The following is a 25,362-nucleotide window of genomic DNA, read 5'->3' on the forward strand; positions in this document are numbered from 1 at the left end:
GTGAATCATGTGGGTGCTTGGGCACTAAAAATAATAATAATACAACAATAATAAAATAATAATAATAATAAAACAACTTACTTAAGAGCTTACAGCAACAAACAGTTTTGGATTTAATGAATTATGTTTACAGAGCTGTAAACTTAATGGTTTTATTCAGTGCTATTAGTTGAAGGTGCCTCCCACAGTCAGGCTGCTGCTCTGTGAAGCCACACTTTATTTACCCCTCTGCACTTCTCTAAGTTACACTGGCAGCTGGAGAGAGAGAGAGTGAGAGACACTCAGACACACTGACTCAGACACCAGGAGCTCAGCTGCACTTAACCCGGACTGAAAATGACTGTTGAGAGAGTATTCGACGAGCTCGGGCATTTTAAAAGGTACGGACAACTCTTTTACTCTTCTCTAGAGTTGTGAAGTATGTTTTTAATGTTAGAAGTTGGGATTTTTTGTTTCCCTTTATCATTAGCCAGTTGGTGTTTTTGAATCATATCCCATGTTTCAACATGGTCTCGACATATTTACATTCCCCCAGAGCTGTTTACTGGGTCTTTTTTTTCCTTTTAAAATAATAACCAAAAGCTGTAGAACTTTCCTCCGCATTGAATGTCTGCTGAAAGTTATAATAATTTGCAAAAGTAGGGCTGCAGCTAAATTAAATACTTCCATAATCAATTAATCCAATCGATTATTTTTCCTCAATTAATCGAGAAATCGTTTGGTCCATAAACAGCTGGGAAATATTGATCCGTTTTTGCTGAACCATGTTCTTGAATGTGTTGTTTTGTCCACAAACCAAAATGATTCTGCTTTAATGATATATTTGTTATATGGAGCCATAGAAATAACAGAAAATATTCACATTTAAGAAGTTGAAAAATGAGAAAACTTGTTTAAATTCTTTAAGAAACATGCCAACAGATAGTTGACGATTAATGTTTGAGTAATTAGTAATAAAAAGTTGTGAATTTCCTCACAATGATCTTTTAGCGAGCCGTTTTTGTCTGCTTTGACTCTCGGGTCAGGAATCCGTGCTCCGATACAGTCTGTGATTGCAACACTATATTAGCAACATGTGGAAATCCAAGAAGAAGTCTTGTCCCTGGAAGTCCTTACTATCTCTGTGGAGCTTGGGCTCCTGATTGGATTGGAGTGTTGTGCAACCCTTGAAAAGGTTTTCATAGTTTCTAGGGATGCAACTGCTGCAGAAAGTGTTGAAAATGTGGATCTGTTGTTTCTCAAACCTGGAAATGATGAAGACCAAAATGTCTTTGTCACATGGAGCAAATAAACCAGCAAATATTCACTTTTAAGTGGCTGTAAAATCGGAAAACTTGTTTTAATTATTGAAAAAAACAAAAACCCGATGAATTGGTTATGAAAATAGTTGACTAGTAAGTTGATTAAAGTAATTGTTTCAGCCCTAACACTTTTACTGTCAGACCCTGTGAGATGGAGAGACCCATGCCACTGACCAAACACAGTGGCACAGTGCAACTTGTCCAAGATATAACATATACAGTGTAACATGGGTGTAATAAATATAATATTGATCATTTAAAACGTGTAAGAAGATAGGATACATGACTGTGCTATCCATCTAACACACGTGTCAAACTTAAGGCCCGGGGTCCAGATGTGGCCCCCGAGTGTTGACCATAAACTACATTTCCCACAATGCATGAAGTGACACCATCCCGCCACTAGTTTGCATTGTATATGCATCGTGCGACGAATGAAATTGAGATTGAAATATCCACAAATGATCCCGAAATGTCCCGAAAGTGAAAGGTTGATGCAGATGGAAGGCAGAAAAACCGGTATGTCTTTCGTGTCATGAGGCGGTGTCGGTCGTCAAAGAGAACGATCTACGTTGGCATTTTGACACCAAAGTATGCCAAAGTTAGCCTTCAAGAAAAACAACAAATTGTCAAAGAATTAAAAGACAAACTGCGACCGCAGCAGAATGTGTTCACAAAAGCCACAACCAAAAAACGATGCGGCAGTGAAAGCCCTGCTCTAACATCTTATTTTGGTTTATTTCCCAGATTTCAGGCATGCCTGTACTTCGCAGCAGTCTTCCAGTCCATATCCTGTGGCATCCATTACCTGGCTTCTGTTTTCCTGGTGGACACTCCAAACTTTGTGTGCAGCGTGCCGGGCAACATCACCGACGTACTGTACGGTAACCTGACCGGATCCAGTCTGGAGGACCTCCTGCCGGTCTTCAAATCGGGGCCCGGGCCGATGGTGGTGAGGACGGCCGAGGGAGAGCAGTGGGAGCTCAGCCGTTGCCTCTGCGCCCTGCGCATCAACGCCACCGACTTCACGTACGCCTTTGACGGCAACAAGACGGTGAAGGCCTGCGATGGGAACTTTGTCTATGACCACACGGAAATTCAGCAGAGCATTGTGACAGACTGGGACTTGGTATGCGAGAAAGAGTGGCTGGCCAAGCTGTGTCAGCCCACGTTCATGCTGGGGGTGCTGATCGGGGCGCTGGTGTTTGGGGACATTGCTGACAGGTAAGTGAGGAGGAGGTGGGACTTCATGCAGAGGGAGTTAAACTACATCGTGCACACGTTCAGTTTTTTAATTACAAGAGTCTGTCTTTGCTTCAGACATGTTTGCACTTATGCACTTATGTTGCACTGACTTGATGCTGAACATGACACTGTTTACTCACTTGCTCAGGGGTGTGTGGTTGTGCAAGATTAAGGGAAAGGGAAATCATTTGACTGGCAGGATGTGGGTTAGGATTAGCCATCACGCAGTCAGAATCGCACTATAATTGCACTTTATTCGTGTTTTTATGATGTTTTATTCATGGTCGGTGGCTGAATGCCTTCACTGTGGAGTGGAGGGCATTGACACTGTCACGGTCCCTTTGGCTCACATTGTCCAAGTTGTTTGTCAGCTGGTAACTGGCCTCGGTTTTGGACAAACCATATTTTCCAGATGTTTCCTCATTCTAGAATTTAAGTACTTTTAATTTAAAGGTGCCATATGTAAGAATGTGGCCGTAAACGGTTACTACATTCAAATTCAAAATACCGAGGTCTTTTAGGTTTCGTTTTCTGACGTAACTGGCAACCCGTGGTTGCTCGGCAGCTGAGACTCTACTGACTGCAATGATTGGTAGACGGCGGTAGGTGGCGCCACATGCCAAAACATGATTTCAAAACATAAACATGATTTGCAGTCTGCAAAATATTTTTTTTAATGCAAATATTTTGTCTGTACTGTTGTTGTTGGTGAGTTCAGTTTGTTATATGAATATTATTCCTGAGTCTCTGTGACATATTAGGAGGATTTTATGGCCAGTTGCTTTAGATTTATCACATAATGCACCTTTTAAATACTATTATCCAAAATCACAATATCTTGAACATATGAACTCCTGGTTTCCCGCCTCTCTCTTTACCTGTATGTTGTCTCTCTCCTCCAGAATTGGTCGTGTGAAGATCCTGATGTTCACCAGCCTCTGTCAGTTTGGGATCGGGGTCGCCGTAGCGTTCTCTGGGAACTACTATTTTTTTGTGGTGCTCCGCTTCCTCCTCGCCATGGTGAGGTTAACTTTTGCACTTGCCATGTATGGTTGTGCATTTTTATTGTTGTGTGTCTATTTTCCTGAATGGCCTGAACCAGATCACATAACACTGTGGGGTCGTCGTGACCTGACTATGATATGAACTACTGTGCATCTTGATAAAGAGAATGCAATTCATTCTGGACTAGTATAAAAAAAATGGATTTTCCACCACCTTCTTGTCAACAAATATCCTTCTTCCTGCAAAACAATTTCTCAGGTAGTCGCTCATGTTGTCTGTGAATATATTACAACCCCCCCCCCACTCCTACAGTTATTCATAGTGCAGTCAAGCAAACATTAAAACCAAAGCAAAATGTTTTCTCCATCTGACTAAAAAAAGAACCTGACTATGTTACTCTATATAGTGGATTTCCTCTTCTCTTTCGTACTTTTGACAAATTGTTATATTCGGTTGTGTTAGGTCTGAGGTATTTCATAGAAAAATAAGTAGAACTGCAGCTGTATTATTATGGAATAAGGCAAATGCAAGGAAGTGCATATAGTGTTCAGGGCAAATATAGATTGCTGTTTGGATTTGACTTCCCTATCAGGTCTTAATATGTTTTATTTTGCTTGAATGGGGCCTCTATGTTAGTTTGTGTTATTACACAAAAATAACATCGAAAAAGTCAAAGTATGAGAGATATTATGCTTATTACAAGCCACGTGGCTGTGAGATTTGTGCTCACAGAGCCTCTACATTCTGAGTTTCACTCCTCTACGTCTTCTACTAAACAACCCCCCCCTTCAGTCCTCCTCAGCTACAGCTGTTGTTTGTCACATAGATTCAGACTCAAATGCTGCACCAGCAGAGCAAATTCTGTCTCGTGAGAAGGGTCATACAGTCTGATTACAGCTATATTTATTACATTAGGATTAAAAGATTTCTCTTTCAAAGGAGAATTTACAAAGTAAACGATGTTGAATGTGTTTATCTTTCGGCTGTATTATGATAAATAAATCATAATACAGCATTATACAACATAAATCCTCATGTCAACATATCACTCTTGCGAAGTGCTGTAAATGTCATCCTTTCTTCCCTCTTTGCCGTCGGGCAGGTGTCCTCAGGTTACCTCGTGGTGGTGTTTGTTTACGTGACGGAATTCACTGGCATCAAGGTGCGCACTTGGACCTCGATGCACGTGCACGCGGCCTTTGCGGTCGGGATCATGGTGGTGGCTCTGACTGGGTACCTGGTGCGCGTGTGGTGGATCTACCAGATCGTCCTCTCCATCTGCACCTCGCCCTTCCTGCTCTGCTGCTGGAAGTTCCCCGAGACGCCCTTTTATCTGATGGCCAAGGGACGTTACAAGGAAACGCAGACCCTGCTGGACGCGATAGCCCGCTTCAACGGCCTCGAGTGCAGGTTGAAGGCCGAGCAGCTCCTGCAGCCGGAGGAGCAAGAGAACGGCAGAGCTTTGCTGGAGCAGGAGTCAGATCAGCAGCAGCAGCACGTGCAGAAAGAACATAAGCTGTCCATCCTGGATCTGTTTGGAAGCTGGAGGATGGCGGGTCGTACCTGCACGGTGTGGGCCATCTGGTTCATTGGCAGCTTGGGCTACTATGTTTTCTCTTTGGGTTCCGTCAACCTTGGAGGGAACCAATACGTTAACCTCTTCCTCGCTGGTAAGAAGACAATAGTCCACTCTGGACTGATCATAATCTCTCAGGATTAAAAAGAGGAAACAATATTTGGAAGCAAAAGATAACCCAGAGATAAAACACCAGCAAATATTTGCCATTTTTCTTTAACAAAACATGTTGGACAAGTTTATTCTCTTAGTTTTTGTGTTGCAGTAAACCTTGATAGGCGCTCTGTGTTTCCTAGCAACATTCAAGTTTATTTAGCAAAAAAAAAAATATGTGTTTACTGTATTAATTGTTTTATTAAACAAATTAGAGGTGATGCTCCACCTTTCCAAAGAAACTATCACTATTTGTATTGTTGAATGAGCCTTTTATATCTATATCAGGAGCTGGATCAGCTTCACTGAGGCCACCATTTTGGACCACAATGTTTTAATAGCCTACAATGCATAGAATCTATCAGTTTTCATAAAAACGGAAGGCTTTATATATTCTCCAATAATTGGAAAGGGAAATGCAAGTTGATGGTTTATTCAGCTGCAACATGCTAGCAAATGCTAATGCTAATGTGCTTCATTCACCACCCACGAGAACCCCCACTTATTTACTTTGCTGACAAACACTAGTAGGAAGCCCGAGTTATGTTGGTTATTAACGTCCCTGAGATCGAATATCGCTGCGTCAGTCAGTGTGTCTGTGATTGGTCGGTTTCAGGCGCCGTGGAGCTTCCCTCGTATCTGGTTGGCTGTTTCGCGATGGACCGAATTGGACGGAAGAAGACCTGCGCTCCGTCGCTGCTCTTGGCCGGAGTCGCTTGTATTCTCATCATCGTGGTGCCCTCTGTACGTATTCGAGTGTTGATCGGCTACAATATTTTTTATGTATGTCCATTTTTGTTGTACCACACAAGAGGATATTTTCTCTTCTATTCATTTTACAGCTAGCATCTAGCATCAGCTAGCAACAACTAGCCTTTCACACAGACCAAATCATTGTGTCCCATTGTTGTGTTTCAGTGTTATCACTTGTATTTCATATATGTATATATATATATATATATTACAAGAATATATTTTCTTTTCTGTTCCTTTTACAGCTAGCATCAGCTAGCAACACCTAGACTTTTACACAGAACAAATTATTATGTCCCATTGTTGTTTCGGTGTTGTATTTTATGTATATATATATATATATATGTTTATGACAAGAAGATATTTTTCTCTTCTACTCCTTTTACAGCTAGCATCTAGCATCAGCTAGCAACCCCTAGCCTTTTACACAGAACAAATTATTCTGTTCCATTGTTGTGTTTCGGCATTATCACTTATATTTTGATATATATGTATATATATATACATACATATACACATACATACATATATATATACTGTGCCACTACAGAAAATGTTTTCAACATTTCAACTAAACTATGGAACACAATTATTTGGTCTGTGTAAAAGGCTAGGGGTTGCTAGCTGATGCTAGATGCTAGCTGTAAAAGGAAAATAACATATCTATTTGTATGGTACAATATATATATGTACATATTTATATATGACTTAGAGGTTCTACTTTTGTAAACTGACTTTGCCTTCAACAAAAACAGAACTAGGTTTAGTTTAATATGTTGAAAACATTTTCTGTAGTGGCACAGTCTGCTTCCGCTCTCTTAAATTTAGTGTCTGGACACTTTCCCGCGTAATTTGACCACCGTTACTGCTCTGATATGTGATACATGTAGAGGACATCTGTCTCTCCCTCTCTCTCTCTCTCTCTCTCTCTCTCTCTCTCTCTCTCTCTCTCTCTCTCTCTCTCTCTCTCTCTCTCTCTGTGTGAGATAAAGTAGTGCTGCTAAACAGTCGGGTTAAATCACAGGAGTTCAGAGTCCAAGTAAATATGACGATTGACTTTCTGAGCGCTTCGGTAAATAACTGTAACATGAAAAACAGTTCCCCACGAACGTAAAAAAAAAAAAAGTAAAACACTTGCACATTCCAGAATGTGTGTCACTTCCTTCGGTAAACTACGTGGACAAATACGTCTCTTACCAAGTATGAACATAAAGACTGGAAGCTAAATACGCCGTCCTTCACATCTATTAACACGTGATTTTCCCTGTAGGTTTGAACAAATTTGGTACAAACATCTAATTGCAATATTTCTGAGTATTCTTATTATTATAGATGTTAAAATGAGATGGGACTTACCACAGTGATACCATCATAATATTAACTACTATTCTCTAATGCAAGGAACTTTTAAGATGTGATTTTCTTATCTATTATATTTTAAATTGAAGTCTGACACTCAATTATTTCCCCCCCCGTCCACAGGACATCTACATACTGGCCATCATTCTGAGCATGACGGGGAAGTTTGCCATCGCCATCGCCTTTGGTCTCATCTATTTGTACACCTGTGAGCTTTATCCAACCATTATCAGGTAAGAACAAACAGCCTTCTGGAGTGTAAAGCATCTGCACACGTGATATGATTGGGTCGTGTTTTTTTTCCAGTCGGAAAGTCACTGATTCTGGCCGTCACTGTCGCTAAATTATTCAACCCTTAAAATGGCCGTGGCAGCTGTGCCGGCAACAGATGAACGGGTATGAGAGGATATGTGTGGTAGAAACCATAAATAGTGGTATTTAAAACCATAAATAAAGGAACAAAAGTGTTTGTGGTGTTATATTTCCTGCAACTTCGCTTGTCGACACAGCCATGTTTTCTCTATATTTTGATGGCGGTTGGTGGTTTTGTCTGTACCCTAACAACACTGTCCTCTCCAGTATTGCTGACCTTTACGCATGATCGCTCTCTCCAGGTCTCTGGCAGTGGGAAGCGGCAGTATGATGTGCCGTGTTGGCAGCGTGGTCGCCCCCTTCTGTGTGTACCTGTCAGATGTTTGGATCCACCTACCTCAGGTATATAATAAAAGTAAATATCATGTTTTCACCTTATCAAGAAGGGTTAAAAAATAAAGTCTTTTTGACCCCTGTGAAGCTCATCGTGGGAATCCTGGCATTTATAATCGGAGTGCTGACTCTGTTCTTGCCTGAGACCCTGGGCATTCCTTTGACAACGACCTTGGAGGAGGCTGAAGCTCTGGGACGTGAAAAGAAGAAGGACGGTCTGGAAATGAAAGCGCAGGATTCTAAAGCGTGAGCTGTGCACCAACGACAGACGCGGAGAGACAGAAGAGACACTTCCTCAGAAAAACACAGAATGGGAGGGAAAACGAGAGGAGATGATGGTTGCAACAACTAAAACAGTCAGTAACACCATTGAGCTTTCATCAGAATACAAATATCAGTTATGCAACCGCCAGTCACACGGTGCAATGCAAACACAGTGCACGATAACATTCTGTACTATGGTATATAACGTATGTGGAAACATGAAGGATTTAAAATGGTCAGTCAGTTCATTACTTATTCATGTCTTATTTATCTAGTTTAGACCTCATTTTCTATTAATTATGATAAAAGTGAGTGCAACGTTGCCATGGCAACAGTCAAAAAAGCAGTTGGATGTTCAGACAAGTGGGAAACTAACCCGGAGTTTAGCTTTTTGAGGATATTGTGCAGAACTATTGTATACGACGGAGTATTAGGGCCAAACTGAAGACATTTTTTATTATCTTATAGTATTGATAATAAAGTAGTAATATTACTCATAATGGTATAACTTTATTCTCGTAAAATTATGACATTTTTAAGATTACGACTTTATTCTCATAACATTATGACTATTGTAAAATTATGACTTTATTATCATAATAATAGAGCTTTATTCTGGTAAAATTACGACTTTATTGTCATAATAATAGAGCTTTATTCTCATAATATTAGAGCTTTATTCTCATAATAATAGAGCTTTATTCTCATAATATTAGAGCTTTATTCTGGTAAAATTATGACTTTATTCTCATAATAATAGAGCTTTATTCTCATAATATTAGAGCTTTATTCTGGTAAAGTTATGACTTTATTCTCATAATATTAGAGCTTTATTCTCATAAGATTACGACTTTATTCTCATAATATTAGAGCTTTATTCTGGTAAAGTTATGACTTTATTCTCATAATATTAGAGCTTTATTCTCATAAAATTACAACTTTATTCTCATAGTATTAGAACTTCATGATCATAATATTCTGACTTTATTCTCATAATATTATGACTTTATTCTCATAATAGTAGAGCTTTATTCTCATAATATTATGTATTTCTTCTTGTAATATTATGACCTTTTTAATTTTAAAACTTTCTTGACTTTATTCTCTTCAGTTTGGCCCTTATACTCGTGGTAATTGAAGTTTTGGATGTTAGGTTGTTACGTTTAATTGGTGTTTTGTTTCAAACCTGTCAAATAATCTGACTCTTTCAATTATTTCCCGAGAAAATAAACTAGAAAAATAAGACTAACCCGTAATAATAATAATGATTTCTGCTCCATCACTGTTAGTGCAGTTTTGTGGCTTGGTTGTTTTACCCTTACATTATAAAACGTCCTGTATATAACGTTATTATACAACAAGAAAATAATTGCATGTGTTATTCCATGATCAAATTATTGTTTGTTTGAAAGTTTACCTCAGGGCATCCACTCGGATATCACTGTGAAAGTATAATTATTTTTGTTTAAGGAGAACATTTTAGCGTTACGTTTTTTTTTTTGTTTTGATATTATTCTCAATTCCATCTTGTTTAAGGTGCCATTGCTGAACTTTTAACGTCATTATCCAGCGATAATGTGAGTAAGTTAGTGTTTGAGGTGAAATTAAGGTGCTGAGCATGTTGAGGGGAAAGGTGTCTTAAGTTGTTTTTCCACATGTTAAACACTCAGGGTATTCTCTCCTATATGTTTGGACCAAAACAGTATGGAGTTGTATCCACCTGCTTAGAGATAGTGACGAACACAACAAGGATGTTTTCATTTATTGGTCTCCATCGAAAAGCGTCAGGTTCTGTGCCCAGTTTCACAATCAACTCTTGAATTTCTCTGAGTGTTTGTTAAGTCAGTATTATTTTTGTTTTTTTTATTATTATTATTTCATCATGGAAAAATGTAATAAAATGGCCAACACTGAGCTTGGTGGAGCTCCTTCACACTACCGTCTCTTTCTGCAGAGCAGGTCTGGGAACAGACCGACGATACAACAAGTTTCCTATTTGCAGAAGGAGAGGATATCTGACTGCCCCGCGATAGCAGCCTATACCGCTGCACCACCTCTGCACCACCCAGCACATGAACACGCTTTCTGTGTTAATACTGGAAAAAAAAAACTGCTCATATGAACTCTCAGTTTTGTTGTGATACTGCATGCTGTGCCAAATAAGGTGAATGATGTGTTGGAAAAAATCCCCCTTCAGTGAGCATAATGTAAGTCCTTATTAGAACCAGATTAGTTATTTAGACTGCAGGAGAGAGGGCACTGTTTCAAGGTTAGGTTTTAATGCTTCCACTGTTTTTAAGGTGAATGGGGAACAGCTGGAGCAAGGTCTACAATTATGGCCTATTAGATACAATTTATTACACGCGCACTACCTCATTATGGAATTATTTAGGAGTTTTGCAAAAACAGTAAAATGGTTTCAGAACAGAAACGTGGCTGCGAAGGTTATTTGTTCTTGTTTACTGGTCATGGTCAGGAGTTACATCACAGACACCAACAGAGAGTTTTAGGTGTAATCAGTATTTCTTCTATATTGTTTGCACACACAGTATAGCCCTTGACTTTCAAAGTTGTGTAAGCTGTTAATGTTTACCTTCTGCTTTTTTTTTGTTGTTTAACATTTTTTTTTTCTGAGCTGCTTATCCTTCGCTTATCACCAAATTCTGGAGGGTCAAACCGGTGGCTGGACCTTGGACAGTTCACCGGTCAAACATGAGTTTATAAAGTTCTTCGGGCTTGTCCTCATAGGAGAACCCTTTTTGGAGGGTTCCACCTGGAACCCTTTTAAAACCCTTTATTCAGGAAAGGGGTTTTTAAAGGGTTCTCTGGATCAAAATGGTTCTTACTGGAACCATTAGTGTTACCGAGAACCCTTGAAAAACCTTGAAAAGGGTTTTGCAGAAGTAAATGTTTCCAGGTAGAACCTCAGCCCTTGTAGAAGAACCCTTATTTCCAAGAGTGTACGCAGCACATGCCTCGTCTGTGTGTGAATTTTCCGCTTGCTAATTCGTGTACTGATTGTTATCATTCGATGTATTAGGAGGGTGAAAAAAAGATGTGAATTTATGCAATTACAGGTAACTTCAAGTATCTAAACCTGCATTAAATGCACATTTTTGAATGACAGTATTCATGTTATTTTTTCCATTTTTCTTTTACAGCAGTGTTGTCCACCTTTGGACAAGTGTCGTCCTGGATCAGCAGCTCCAGGTCGTCCTGTCAGTCGTGACATGAGCCTTGGAGATTGAAGATAAAGCTGCAGGCATGATTTCAAGCAAACGAGCCTCAAGCAAAGGCAGAGACATTAGCTGCAATGGTTAGAGAGGACATTTATTTTGAAGGCCGTAAAATGACCGACTGCGTTAGTTGTGAACCGTCGTTTTCAGCCGTCGACATATAAACACACTCGAGATGCCCTTAAAGATGCCAAGAAATTAGGTTCATATCCACCAGAAGCCAAAAAAAGCCAAAGTTATGAAACATTAATTATTTTTTTTCCTTCCTTTCCTGAGAATCTTATCTGGAATGCAAATGAATACAAAATAATAAATTAGAAAAACGGGCAAAATGAAAGAGACACAATCACAATGAGAAATGTACAGACGACGTGGATTTAAAGGATGGTATAGTGAAATATGTAGAAGAAGATCAGATATTAGCTTATGGTTACTGTTCTTTGCATAATTTTTGGATGAAGAATCATGCGTTCTGACGAGCTGATGAGAGACAAAAACAGACCAAAATGAATGTTTAAAAAGTCACACAATCTTATTTGGAATTAAAGGCAAATTAGTAACCAGTTTTGTGACCGAATCCCTCTTTTTTTTTTTTTTTTGTTACAGGAAAGGTCACCTAAGGAAAAAAGTGCAGTATATTCATACAGTTTTGTAACGCATCACAGTATAAATACTGCTATTTGGCAAGCTCAATCTTTCAAACTTTGGATTAAACTAACAATTACTCCATAAATGCTTCTTTTTTCTTTTTTTTTGTAGTCTTATATTAGACGATAATGTCCCGAGTGATAAACCTATGCTAAAGAACGCTGCTGAAAACTGAAACTCAATCATTCACGCACACACAGATGGAATTCTCTGAATTCGTAATTGAGTGCTCACTGTTTAACCCTCATTTATACCTACTCATATTTTACAAATTTAAAAATAATGTTATTATAAATCAATACTGTAACGAGTGACTTGACAGTGTCACGTAGCTGATGCGCACAGAGGTTCCTCAATTCCCGGGGACTCTTAGCAAGGTTTGGCACTTACAACAGTTCTGGTGACTAATATACATACAAGACTTTTGGCACTTCTTTTTTTTTTTTTTTTGTTAATTCATGGATGCAATTTCCATTCCAGCTAGGAAATTTCTCCCGTCATTAAGTACGATCTTCTTTCATCGGGCAAAGTCTGTGAAGTAAAAATATTCCCCAGCACGTTTTATCCGTCCACAACTTGCGCTGATCTCTCCTGGAGATTTACAGCAAGGATAGTTTTCTTTTTTCCTTTATTTCTTATGTAAACAGACCAATAAAATAGAATAAAATAAAGCAAAAAACAATTTCGAGTCGAGCCGGAATGAGCTCAACGTTGTTCCCCCCATCGTTCTTGGTCAATTTTAAATACGCCGTTTTTTTGTCCTTCCAATAGTTGGACCCTATCGTCCTCAGTGCTGAGCCTTTCGTGATAGGAGATGGAAAAACGGGGGTCGTAGAAACACAAGCGTCATGATCCTCACACCCCTTAACAACTCCTTACTTTTCTTGGAAATGCTGAAAGACGTGGGGAAAGCTCCCCTCCGTCTTCAGGCTGCCTCCCGCTGTCTCTAGCTATTTCTAGCCAATCACCTTTCTTTGTTTTTGACCACATCCACTGGTCACAGATCAGCACTTATGGATGCAGCAGCCAGCTGTTGGCGTCCTCGAGGTCCGTGTCCAGCTCCTCGTCTTCGTCCAGAGGCTCTGGGGTTCGCAGGGCAAGCTCCCGCAGGAAAGAAGGCGAGTAGGCGGAGGGTTTCGAGATAGACTTGAGACCGATTTTCTTCTTCATGAGGTGGAACTGGTCGCGGATGAAGTTGTAGAACTCGTACTCGTAGCGCATGCGGTGGTACAGCACCTGCAGGGCCTCCAGGGTGGGGGTTTGTTTCCGCACTGTGCCCGTCATGTTCCCCATTTTCTTGTAATCTGCAAGATAAAAGAGCCAAGAGGAAGTCAGGTGCAAGAAAGAAAAATAAAAATATGACAAAAAAAAAAGTTCCTTCTGGAACATAAACTTACCCGGGCTCCTGTAAATGTTAAGAACCCCTGTGAAGTAATGAGGTAAGAGCCGCTCCAACAGGAGGAGAACGTCCTCCAGCTCCTCCAGGACACCAACAAGAAGATAGTTCTCCAGCACATTCTGCTTGGCTCGCTCCAGAGCCCACACTCCAGGCTCCCTGGTGTAGAGAGAAAGAGAAGAGACGTGAGGTGAGGTGAGAAAAACCATAATACTTTAATACACAAATCATATTTAAATGTGTGTGTGTGTGTGTACCTGCACTGAGGATGCTGTCCACAGAAGTAGGGAATGATGTAGAAGACTCTGGGGTTGGAGCACTCGGGGTAATTCTCTAGAATGCACACGTTGATGTCCTGAAAGCAGATAAATATGTAAATTTGTTAAAATACAAATATTCTTTTAGAGCAGACTATTTGATAAGAGGTTTGAAGTAACAGATAATAATAGAAATTTACCAGTTACCTGAATGAATAATCATAAATAAACAAAATTGAGTGAGAAGACTTAAACATTATAATTAAGTAAGATTTTTTTTACATATTTTAATATATCTATACACATATATATCTATATAATAATCATAAATAATCAAAATTGAGTGAGAAGACTTAAACATTATAATTAAGTACGATTTTTTTTAACATATTTTAATATATCTATACACATATATATCTATATAATAAACATAAATAATCAAAATTGAGTGAGAAGACTTAAATGTTATAATTAAGAAGTAGATTTAAAAAAAAAAATTGTATTATCTTTAGTTTATTATCTCTATATTTGTACATACATACACATACATACATATACATATGTATATATACGTATATATAGATATATCTATATATATCTATATATATATATATATATATTTACAGCTCAGTTTCAGAGCCCCCCCTGCAATACCTCCAATGTCCACCAGTGGGCTGTGGCCCTCACTTTAGAGAAGCACTGATTCACAATCAGTCGAGATATTAAGAAGAAAGCCTTGTAATCATACGCTTCTGCCACTAGAGGGAACTCTTACCTACTACTTGAGTGAACACTTGTCTGATGTGAGAAGCCAAAGTGCTTTGCCCAACAACATCCTGTGCTCTAAGATAAGCTCTGCCCCCCCCCCTCTCCATAATCAGAGGCCAGACTTCAAATAAGAAAATATAAAGTAGCCGATGGATGCAAACGGGATAAAAGTGTCAACTATTTGTGAGCTTTGCCTGAATGAAGCAGCTATTCAACAATGAGAAGGACGATTCTAAAGATAAAAACACACACACACACACACATGCAGGTGTGAAGGTTACCAGGCTCTGACTGTGGAAGCAGCCGTCAAATCCACGTCAGGTGACGTAAGCGGCAACAAGTCCTCGGCAACAAACAGTGCACAGAGTATGAGTCACACACAGGCTCTCACAGATACAGTAAAACACACACACACACACACACACACTCCTATACACAGTAGCAGCAGGTTACACACACATGCATAAGGCAAAAGGTGTTGACAGGCCCGCACAAGGAAATGAATAGGATCTAAATTGAATGCAAACTGAAAGTGTAATGATTAAACCAAAGGTTGGCCTTTAGATTTATGCACTGATAAGTCAGTCACTACAGAGCAATTTGTCAAAGACAGAGCTGAGGCCAACGTGGTCCATCACACAGATTAAAGTAGCGTCAGACAAGCATCCAGAGGCTCAGACCTTCCCCGAGGATGCAGACTGTTTTTGAGGCTGCGGGTGAAACACTGAATTGGATCAGGTGACTGTTGTGTAAACCTGGTCCAGTGTATAAGAATTAGACTCCATTTCCGGTGCTCAAAAAACCTGTTTAATCTCTAGTCTTACACTAACTGGGATTGTGTTTACTCAAATTTGATCAACTTCAGCTCCAGTATGACCTGGGTCATTTCTTCTTCTTCTGCTTTGGTTTTGCCAGAGATGCACCAGTTCTTTTGTTTTTAACAGTCTCAACCTGGTTTAAAAATACCTTGTGAACCTGATATTTAAAAAAGAAAATAATTATTTTAATTTCAGGGAACCACCCCGCCTATCGCCCCATGTCAGCTGAGATAGTGGAGGATAAAGTTGTAGATGATGGATGGATGGATGGAACTACAGTGGCCTTCCCATACTGGAAAAGAGGCGCTCTTCATTGACTTGAGAAGTTAAACTGCTGCTTCAAAGACAAAAGGTCTGGCGGCACAAGATGGAAGCCTCTGGAAACCAAGACCCTTGCCTCACGTACGTATAAAAAGGCTTATTTTAAGGCTGTGAAAATCATATTTCTAGTTTAAAAGTTTGCATAAACCTACTTATAGTTAGTTAAATGCGGATAAACCCTTCTGAACGTTTCACACCGGACCTTTAAAGTGTGTATGAGGTTTGTTTCGGACAGCTACCGTTTACCTCTGTTGATGCCTCTTGTGTTCCTGCACGGCGCTCAAACACAACGGTCGATAAATCATCCACTTTTTCAGTGATTTATTTGCTCTGCAGCTGAATTCTGAGGCCGCTATTGTGTCTCTCCGACTTCACATTGTCACTGAACCCTTACGTCTGAGTACTGAGCTGCACTGCGCGCGCGGAGGGGGGGGGGGGACTTGGACTTATTGATGATCAGTGGAGCAAACCGCTGGAAAGCTCTTCAAAGACACACGGTACAACAAAACCCCCCCAGAGAAACCTTCAGAGAGCAGCTCAGAATTGTCCTATTGTTTGTGTTTGGTGTCGTGCCCGGACTCGTGATTTAGCCTCTCTTTAAATTTATACTTTATCTAGTGTTTCAGTGTTCAAACAATGGCAGAGTGGATATATCCGGTGTCATCGATAATCCGTGGATCTTCTCGCCGCGCAACTTTACTCTGTATCAAGTGAAGGGATGTCAAAAAAGAAAAAAAACAAGATACAGCTGATGTTTGAACTCAAACTTAAAGGCGCCATATGTAAGAATGTGGCCAAAAACAGTTACTACATTCAAATTCAAAATGCCGGGGTCTTTTAGGTTTCGTTTTCTGACGTAACTGGCAACCTGTGGTTGCTCGGCAGCTGAGACTCTACTGACTGCAATGATTGGTAGCGGCGGTAGGTGGCGCCACATGCCGAAACATGATTTCAAAACATAAACATGATTTGCAGTCTGCAAAAGATTTAATACACAACTCCTTATATGGACATCCTGGCGATGTCTGTGTTTATAGGTCACATATTCAGGCTTTAAAAAAATTCTTTGTTGCAATAATTGTGCAGAAGTCACAAAAAAGACTGTTTTTTTTCTTTTATTTTTGTTCATAAAAAGCTAAGTGAACTTTGAACTGTGACGCATTTCCAAATTTTTATATTTTAAGTACTTTTTTGCTTAGGTGTGTTTATATAGTTGGTAAAAAGAAGCCGAAATGGTTATTATATGACACTTTATCCCAATAATTATCAAAGACTGATATGAACCTCTTTATTAGTGCTTTTCTTTATCATCCAACCTTTACCACACTAATAGTGTGCACTAAACATGCTAGACACAGAAAAAAAAAATATGTTTTTTTTACCTTGTATACCTCCAAAAATGTTATTACAAGCCAACTGAGAAACAGAGAAGGTGTAAAAAAGTGACAGCCAGAGCTAAAGGAACAGAGAAAGGTGGACAGGAAGTAACACGTGCGATGCCTTGCTCCTACGGGCATGGCTCCTGGCCAGGAAGTCCCGCCTCCACTTTTGCAGGGGACACTCGATAAAAAGGCCCTCATTCCTCAACATTAAGGGAACCTCTGGGAACCCAGCCACGACTCATTTATATACCACTACGCCCCAATCAAATCTGCGCCTCACACACACACAGATAATTTGCAGTCTCTTAGAGAGTCCCATTAGTATGTGGAGGACAGCTCCCTGTGTGCACACTCGCGCTCATTGTTCCTATTCTAGTGCGGATTAGGCCAACTGAGCAGTCACAGAAACTGTAGCAAAATAGAGCCTAATCTCCACAACGGCCTCCTGTTTCACTCAATGGATCGTATGCATGAATTAAGTCAGGAGTAATTGATGATGTAAACTTTTCCCATGGGACACTTTAAATCCTTTTCCATCAGGGAACATGGGAGTGGTTCGACCTCAGTCAAATCCAATTTAATGCTACAATATATTCCCTTTTTTTTCCCAGCCACTGTGGGAAAGATTAAAATAGACTATGAACATTAGGGGGGAAAAAATCGATACACATATGAATCGCGATTCTGAATCGATTCATAAACTTCAAAAATCTACTTTTGAATAAAAACAAAACTTTTATTTTTTTTTTTTAGTTTCTATTTTGAAAAATCACCAGTTTGTGTTATTTGTGTAAAGTTTATTTTTGTAGCTTCTGGGAGAAAAAGGCAGCTAGTCTAAGCTTTTATTTATGCAAGTTATTTTTTTTGTACAGTAAGTAATTTTTTATTTGTTTTGAATGAATAAATGTTAACTTTTGTCTTAAGTTTGCCTTTGTGTGATCACATTATCTTATACAAACTGTATTGTTTTGATGCCATCATTTGCCTAAACACACTATGCGCTGTATCAATTTTTGAATCGAGAATCGTATGAACCGAATCGTTTGAATCAAGAATCGTATGAATTGAATCGGTTGTATCGAGAATCAATTTAGAATCGAATCGTGAGCCACCCAAAGATTCACATCCCTAGTGAACATATGAGTTACTGAAATTGAACTCCACTACTAGGATAGGTAAAAAAAAAAGAAGAAGAAGAAGGTAACTAGGTGCTTACTAACAAGCATATAAGTTGCATACTAGCCCTTTAATAGTAAACATTAAGCTTGTATTAACACCTTATTTAGGAAAAATCTTAATTTGTGTCGTAATAGAAGTAGAATAAGGTGTTAATACGTGTTTAATGATTACTAATAAAGGGATAGTATGCAACTTATATATGTTAGTAAGCACCTAGTTAATGATGAATATGTGTTCCCAAAACACAAGTACAAGTACAAGTAAAATTTAACCCAACCGTTAAAGGCTGTGAAACAAAAACAGTTGAAAGATAAATACCTACTGTAGTTCTCCGTATTCTAAGTATTTGTTTTTCACCTGAACTCTTTAACGTGACATAATGTGACTCAGTGAGGCTGCCAATCGCAGAAATTCACATGACATTTCTATTTCGACAAAAAAAAAAAAAAAAAAACATAAAGAAAAGCAACCTCTGTCGACACCCAGCAGACGCAAACCGCCTCGTGTCGGTTGCACCTCGGGGCGATCCTCCTGGTGATTGATGCACCACCTTAGTTTTTGTAACGTGAGGGCGTGCTCGGGCACGGCTGATGCCGCTAAAGCCTCTGTTATTTTTGTTCGTACCTATTGGTTTGAGTGCTTACGTGTCATCGTAAATGTCAAATTAACCCCGAGAGCAGATGACTTTTCAATTGCCGTGGGAATCTCTGTGGGTGTTTTTGAACCGTGTGCACGTTCAGGGTTCAGTGGAGGCATTGAAACACTTTTGGTATGAATATTCACTTTTTGTTTTTAAAGGTGCATTATGTAGTAAATCTAAAGCAACTGGCCATAAAATCCTCCTAATATGTCACAGAGACTCAGGAATAATGTTCATATAACAAACTGAACTCACCAACAACAACAGTACAGACAAAATATTTGAATTAAAAAAAATCTTTTGCAGACTGCAAATCATGTTTATTTTTTGAAATCATGTTTTGGCATGTGGCGCCACCTACCGCCGTCTACCAATCATTGCAGTCGGTAGAGTCTCGGCTGCCGAGCAACCACGGGTTGCCAGTTACGTCAAAAAACGAAAAGACCTCGGTATTTTGAATTTGAATGTAGTAACCGATGATTTTGGCCACATTCTTACATATGGCACCTTTAAATATGTCCAATGACACAAAAGATATGATATAAACTATACAGCCAAACCTTTTAGAACTCACTGCATTCATAAAATACAAGTATTTTTAAGTGTTAAGCGGCGGTCCACGCATGAGTTCAGTTTCTGTGTGAGTGTATACTTAGATTCAAGTGTCCAGCCTTCTTATAGTGCACTGTATGTGTGTGTGTGTGTGTGTGTGTGTGTGTGTGTGTGTGTGTGTGTGTGTGTGTGTGTGTGTGTGAAAAGGGGTGTGGGGACTGACGGAAAATCCAAGCTGACCACAGGAATGTCTCAGTAACACGTGCATCAGGGTCTCTTGGCCCCGGCGAGAAAACTGACAGTGTTCTTTCACTGACACCCTCTCACATCCACCCAGGCAGGGCCCAGCGTTCGCCAGGCAGGGGATAAATCCCCGACTGGGCTGAACTCTGTGTGTGTGTGTGTGTGTGTGGATGTTTCAAAGCTCTCATGCTGATTCACACACACACGTGTATTTTTAAATGCATGAAACTTGTGAGGACACCCAGCTCTTGGCCTTAAATCTGGAACTGAAACAAAATCGTGTGAAGGCGTTGCTGAGAATAAGTGCAGGAGCTTCATGATTATACTGGTTTTGTGAACTGTCTCGCGGAGCATGTTTCACTGCTTTTTTGAGCTCACAGAAGCTAAAGGCTTAACCCGCTTTACTCTTTCCACTGAACGTTTAAAGGTGCCATATGTAAGAATGTGGCCAAAAACTGTTACTACATTTTTAGTTTACTACATTCTTTTAGGTTTCGTTCTCAGACGTAACTGAGACTCTACTGACTGCAATGATTGGTACATGGCGGTAGGTGGCGCCACATGCCAAAACATGATTTCAAAACATAAACATGATTTGCAGTCTGCAAAATATTTTTTTTAATGCAAATATTTTGGCTGTACTGTTGTTGTTGGTGAGTTCAGTTTGTTATATGCACATTATTCCTGAGTCTCTGTGACATATTAGGAGGATTTTATGGCCAGTTGCTATAGACTTATTACATAATGCACCTTTGACCTTTAACAGGTCCAGTGTGTAACATTTAGCAACAACAAGCTACACCCATAAGTAGTCTTTTTCTCCTTCCTCGCTTTATAAATTTGATCCGGGATCCCTCCTTTGTGGCTCTTCCTGATGTTTTTACCTCACTCGATGTGAGGGTCTTAGCACAGAGGATGTCACTTGCTGTGCAGACTGTAAAGCCCTTGGAGGCAAATTGTGCGTCTATATAAATTGACTTGACTTGATGAGAAATGTTTTGGTTTTGGCAGCCTCACAATGAGCCTTTCGCGTGTTCATCTTAAGCGAGGACCTTGCCCGTGTGTTTCTACAGCACCAGACAAAGCAGCCGGAGAGGACGTTGGTGTTCTGATGTAGAAGCTCACGATGCAAACAAAGAACAGCATCCTCTCTGGTATGTGAAGGCCACTGCAGTTAGTCCTGGTGCACTTAAGATGTCACTAAGTGTTATATACGCTGAGCCTTTTGTGTTTTCATTTGAACTATGGGTAAAAAGAAGTACATTATCTTATGTATTTCATTTCATTTTATATCACTTTTTTTTTTACCTATGTCAACTGGGATTGGCACCAGCAACCCTCATAAGTGATGCCAAAATCATTCAGATTTTCTTTTTTTCGGTGCTTTCGCTGCAGTCTTAGTAAATAATAGTTGGGCACATTCTTGTGGACACTGTTTATAACTGCAAGCTACGTTTGCTCAATAAGTCGGCTGTGTTGTTGTTAGCAAAGCTAAATAGAAGTAATGACCTTCTGCCAGTGACTCAATGGGAAAACATCATATTCCTTACTTAACGGGCTAAAAAGACGTGAACACTAGCAAAATGACATTACTTAAGGAGCTGGGAGTTTAGTTGGTGAGCATGTGGTCCTCGTAAGTACGGGGGCGGGGGGTAAACAAAACAAACGCACACAGGTGAGCTAGTCCATAGCGACATAGCCGTGCTTTTCCCCTTTAACTGTAGCATGGGCCCCCGTGGTCTTGCATACTTTAATAACTCAACTCACATGGTCCAAAACTCCACGGAAAGCAGCGCAATAGCTAATTACACGCAGTCAGACTCGAGCCAGAACGACACTCACTCTTCCTGTTAGCCTGTTAGCATGTGAGCGTGGCTGCAGACTGGGCCTTCTGAGCTCTCAGGGTCTGTGACACTCGTTTTTGGCCTGTGGAGCATGTACTGGTGGAATTATCTCATAATGTTTCAGTCGGCTTCCTGCTAATCCCAAATGTGAAAGTGCGTGTCTTACGTAAAAGAGTAATCCCATCGCCCCGTAAGACTAATCACTTCCTTGCTAACTGCGTTGTATGACTTCATGCTCAAGACGTTTCTCCGCCGTGTAAAAAACTCACACAGAGATCACAACATGGAAACTCGAGCATGCCTCCACATGGCGTGCACTGTGAAAACGTGAAAATGCATCGGCAATGTATGCGCTACGGGGGTAAACAACTCTGCGAGCCAGATGCAGACGTTTGTAATGTGGTTATTTGGAATCTGGACTCAAATTGGAATCATAATCAGATTTAAAGTTTCGAGGCCCTTTCTCCCCCCACAGCAGCGCCGTGTGCAGAGCCTCTTCAAAGCGGGGCTTGAATGTGCTGTTAATATAACTCTCCATTGAAGAAAACGTCCAGCTCCTGGAGCTTTAGCATTGAGCTCAGAGTTACAGAGATCTGACAAAGGCTCTGCTGTTTATCAGTTATCTAATACATGAACGGATGTAGAACTTGGTGTCAGGATGGCGTTTCTCTCTACTTGGGATATATTATTATGATTCAAGCCTCAAACGCATTAGTATTTTAAACCATAAACTGCCTGTCTGTAGCCTTGGTGTAGCTAATGCTAATATGAGAGTAAACTTGCTTGAGGCTAAAAGATTCCCCGTTAGGTTAACTCAGAAGATACTATTGATAGAAAGTTTATAACATTGTGCTTTGTTCGCAATTGTAGTTTTTTTATTAAAGCTCCTATAGAGTGGTCCTGTTGCACATATATGTTAGTTATGGAGGTCTACTTACATACATTAACTTCTTTTTATGGTCAAAAACCTCCTAGTTGCTGTAAACGAGCCGATAGAAATCTCTCCTTACTGACGCTCTCCTCAGCCGCGGTGTTTCAGACCGAAATCTCACACCCAGAAGACAGAACTGTGTTGTGATTGGCCCCCAACCGGAAGTGACATAAATAAATTAAATAATTGCTCCATAGACTTTATGCACTTTGTTCTTCAGGTTGTCAATAAATAGAGAAATCCTACGTTTTGTTTTCTTCACTTAGACAGATATCGTGATGTAACGCTACACGATTGTCTTGCAATATATCGATTATCACAGAATCGTTGTATCGTGATATTATTGGTATCGTGGACCATGTATCTCGTATCATATCGTGATGTACCCTGGGATTCCCACCCCTGTTTCTATCAATATCTAAAATAATTTTAAGAAAATGACTTCAAAATGACTAGGTTTAAACTGGAAACCAGTCCGTATAAGAACAGTATCACATCTCTGCAACAATAACATGAAAAATGCATGGACTCCTCAAAGGAAAAAAGAAAACTTCTGCAGTAAACTTCTGCAGTAAACTCTTCAAAGTTCTTCTCACCAGGTATCTCTCGTCGTCTTTCATTCCCGGCGTGCGGATGAGGTGGTTCTGCTCTCCCCGCCAGTCGCCAAAGCGACGGAAGAAGTAGTTGGAAAGGAAGCGGTTGATGGGATCCCGGATTATGTTGATATAGACGGGCTGCTCTATCCTGAACCTGAAAACGAGAAAATCGAGAAAAAGTACATTATCACCCCCAACCTCTGAAGCAACACGTGGAATGAAAGGCAGACGAGGACGTTGGTGCGTTTCCTTTACCTGGTGAAGTTCAGGAAGTGAACATGTCGCGTGTAGAGGAACGGCTGAGGGATATTACTGATGTTCTTCATGAGATCGACCTGGAAAAACAGAAACGATGAGTGAAGATCGAGTTCTATTTCCATGTGCAAAACGTCAACAGTTATTACTTCATAAAGGACAATAGAATCATATGCAAGACCTAAAACAGGTTGCACTAATTGAAATGGAATGGAAATGAGCCGATTGGTTGAATGTTTTAAACATAACCATGGATAATTATTTTTGGCTGTAGAGACGTACATGGTCCTGGGCTCACGTTGATTTGATTTACCTAATAATCCAGTGCACACTGGCCTCATAAAGTCGTATTATTCTTCTGTTCATCTGGCAATATTCATCAGCACAGCTCGTTTCCCCTCAGTCATGAAAGCCAACATTTAAAGAGACGTTATTCCAAGTTACTTCTTCCTCCGCGGGGGGAAAAAAAGGCAAAAAAAGAAACCTGTACCAAAGGCTTTCCAGGTCTGCATGGAGAGACAGGCGAACAGTAGCCAAAACAAACACGAGCTATCACAGTCGTGACTTACACAGATTCTGCAGACGAGCACCGTCGATAAAGCGCCGCTTGGAAACTCGCAATAAAAAGAAGAAAAGTTGAATGTGGAAAAACACAAGGATTTAACTAATCTTTTATTAGAAAAAAGTGGCTAATCTTACCCACGCCAACAGTGACAACAGTGTTTCCCTTCTCTCTTTTTTTTTCAATGTACATTCCTCTTAAAGTGAAGAATAAATCATGAAAAGAGGAAGAAGAAAAAAGAAATCGATTCTGTCATTTTGCAGACTTCATTTTTCCACTGAATGCACCATAACCTCTTACTTAACGCCATCAATCCTAACTGCACAAACGTGGCCGGTCTCCATATTCTGTCATTTCTGCCGTCAGGGGCGGAATCAGTTTTGGCAAAAAGGCATCGATCATGAGAGGACGTTGTTTGATGTGCAGGCACCTGTTACGTCACAGCACACAGCATTTTGGCCGGCAACAGTCATATGTATACTTGTTTATGTACACGGGGCAGTTAATCTGAGGCCCCCAGTCAGATGATTTGCACTTCACGCTCTCCCTCTTCTCTATAACCTCAGTATATTTCCACTCACTCTGCTTCCACTTTCTCCCGCTAAAGAGTATAAATGTTTTTAACTTTCATTAGCGCAGTACAATTTATGTCACAGTGGCTCCTTATGCTCACTGTCTCAATGAATCCGCTTTGATTCTGCAATAATAATAATAAAAAGAAGTTGACTTTTGGAGGAACTGCTCACCCCTGACCAGTTGTCAAAACCATTTAACCCCGTGATGCCCTTTAGTCCAGGTTTATGTGCAGACCCTGAACACATGTGGTGTGTGTGTGTGTGTGTGTTTCTAACCCAGAACCTCTGGTCAGTCTGGCCAGACACCACTCTCATTTACAGACTCGAGCTGCTGGGAGACAGAGGGGAAAGTGGAGGACAGTCTGGGATTCCTGGCATACCTGACAACCCCCCCCCCCCCCCCGACCCGAAACCCCCACCACCCTCCTTCCTGAGCCCCCATGGTGTCCTCACAGGGTCCATCGAGGGGAAACTGGGGAATAGGGTAAAGACCACAGGAGACTGACTGCTTCCCTGCAACCACTTCAATTCAATTAATGCCTCACATTCAAGAACATGATATGAGCCTAAAGAATCAAAACAATCAACATACTTGAACAAACCTATAACAGGGGTGTCCAAACTTGTTCTAACGAGGGCCAAATTTGATAATGTAAAGATTTCTGGGGGCTAATAGTAGTATTTAAGACCTTTTTTAACAGCAACATTTACACACATTTGTTGTCCTTGTCACAATTATCATCTTAGATTTGGAGATGTAACCAAATCCAAGTCACGCACGAGTGAACAAATGAAACA

The 25,362-nt window shown here is 40.2% G+C and overlaps 2 protein-coding genes across 2 annotated transcripts in view; one reads left to right on the top strand and one right to left on the bottom strand.

Annotated features, from left to right (window-relative positions):
* The first annotated feature begins 303 nt into the window (after nucleotides 1-303).
* On the top strand, nucleotides 304-8,952 carry slc22a16 (solute carrier family 22 member 16). The gene is made up of 8 exons (XM_083898980.1): nucleotides 304-380; nucleotides 2,049-2,525; nucleotides 3,449-3,566; nucleotides 4,654-5,221; nucleotides 5,897-6,024; nucleotides 7,516-7,625; nucleotides 8,007-8,106; nucleotides 8,186-8,952. The coding sequence occupies exons 1-8, from the start codon at nucleotides 337-339 to the stop codon at nucleotides 8,345-8,347; spliced, it is 1,707 nt and encodes a 568-aa protein (XP_083755106.1). The 5' UTR covers nucleotides 304-336; the 3' UTR covers nucleotides 8,348-8,952.
* Nucleotides 8,953-11,778: 2,826 nt separating this feature from the next.
* usta (uronyl 2-sulfotransferase a) overlaps nucleotides 11,779-25,362 on the bottom strand; it is an 82,345-nt gene continuing 68,761 nt past the window's right edge. The window contains exons 4-8 of the mRNA XM_083898997.1: nucleotides 23,428-23,507; nucleotides 23,173-23,326; nucleotides 13,899-13,996; nucleotides 13,643-13,800; nucleotides 11,779-13,549 (exon numbers count right to left, since the gene is read on the bottom strand). Of these exons, the coding sequence (XP_083755123.1) occupies nucleotides 13,257-13,549; nucleotides 13,643-13,800; nucleotides 13,899-13,996; nucleotides 23,173-23,326; nucleotides 23,428-23,507 (783 nt within the window). The 3' untranslated portion in view covers nucleotides 11,779-13,256. The remainder of the gene's footprint in view (nucleotides 13,550-13,642; nucleotides 13,801-13,898; nucleotides 13,997-23,172; nucleotides 23,327-23,427; nucleotides 23,508-25,362) is intronic.

This window comes from Microchirus variegatus, assembly GCF_963457635.1.
Source record: "Microchirus variegatus genome assembly, chromosome: 12".
Taxonomy (NCBI): Eukaryota; Metazoa; Chordata; class Actinopteri; order Pleuronectiformes; family Soleidae; genus Microchirus; species Microchirus variegatus.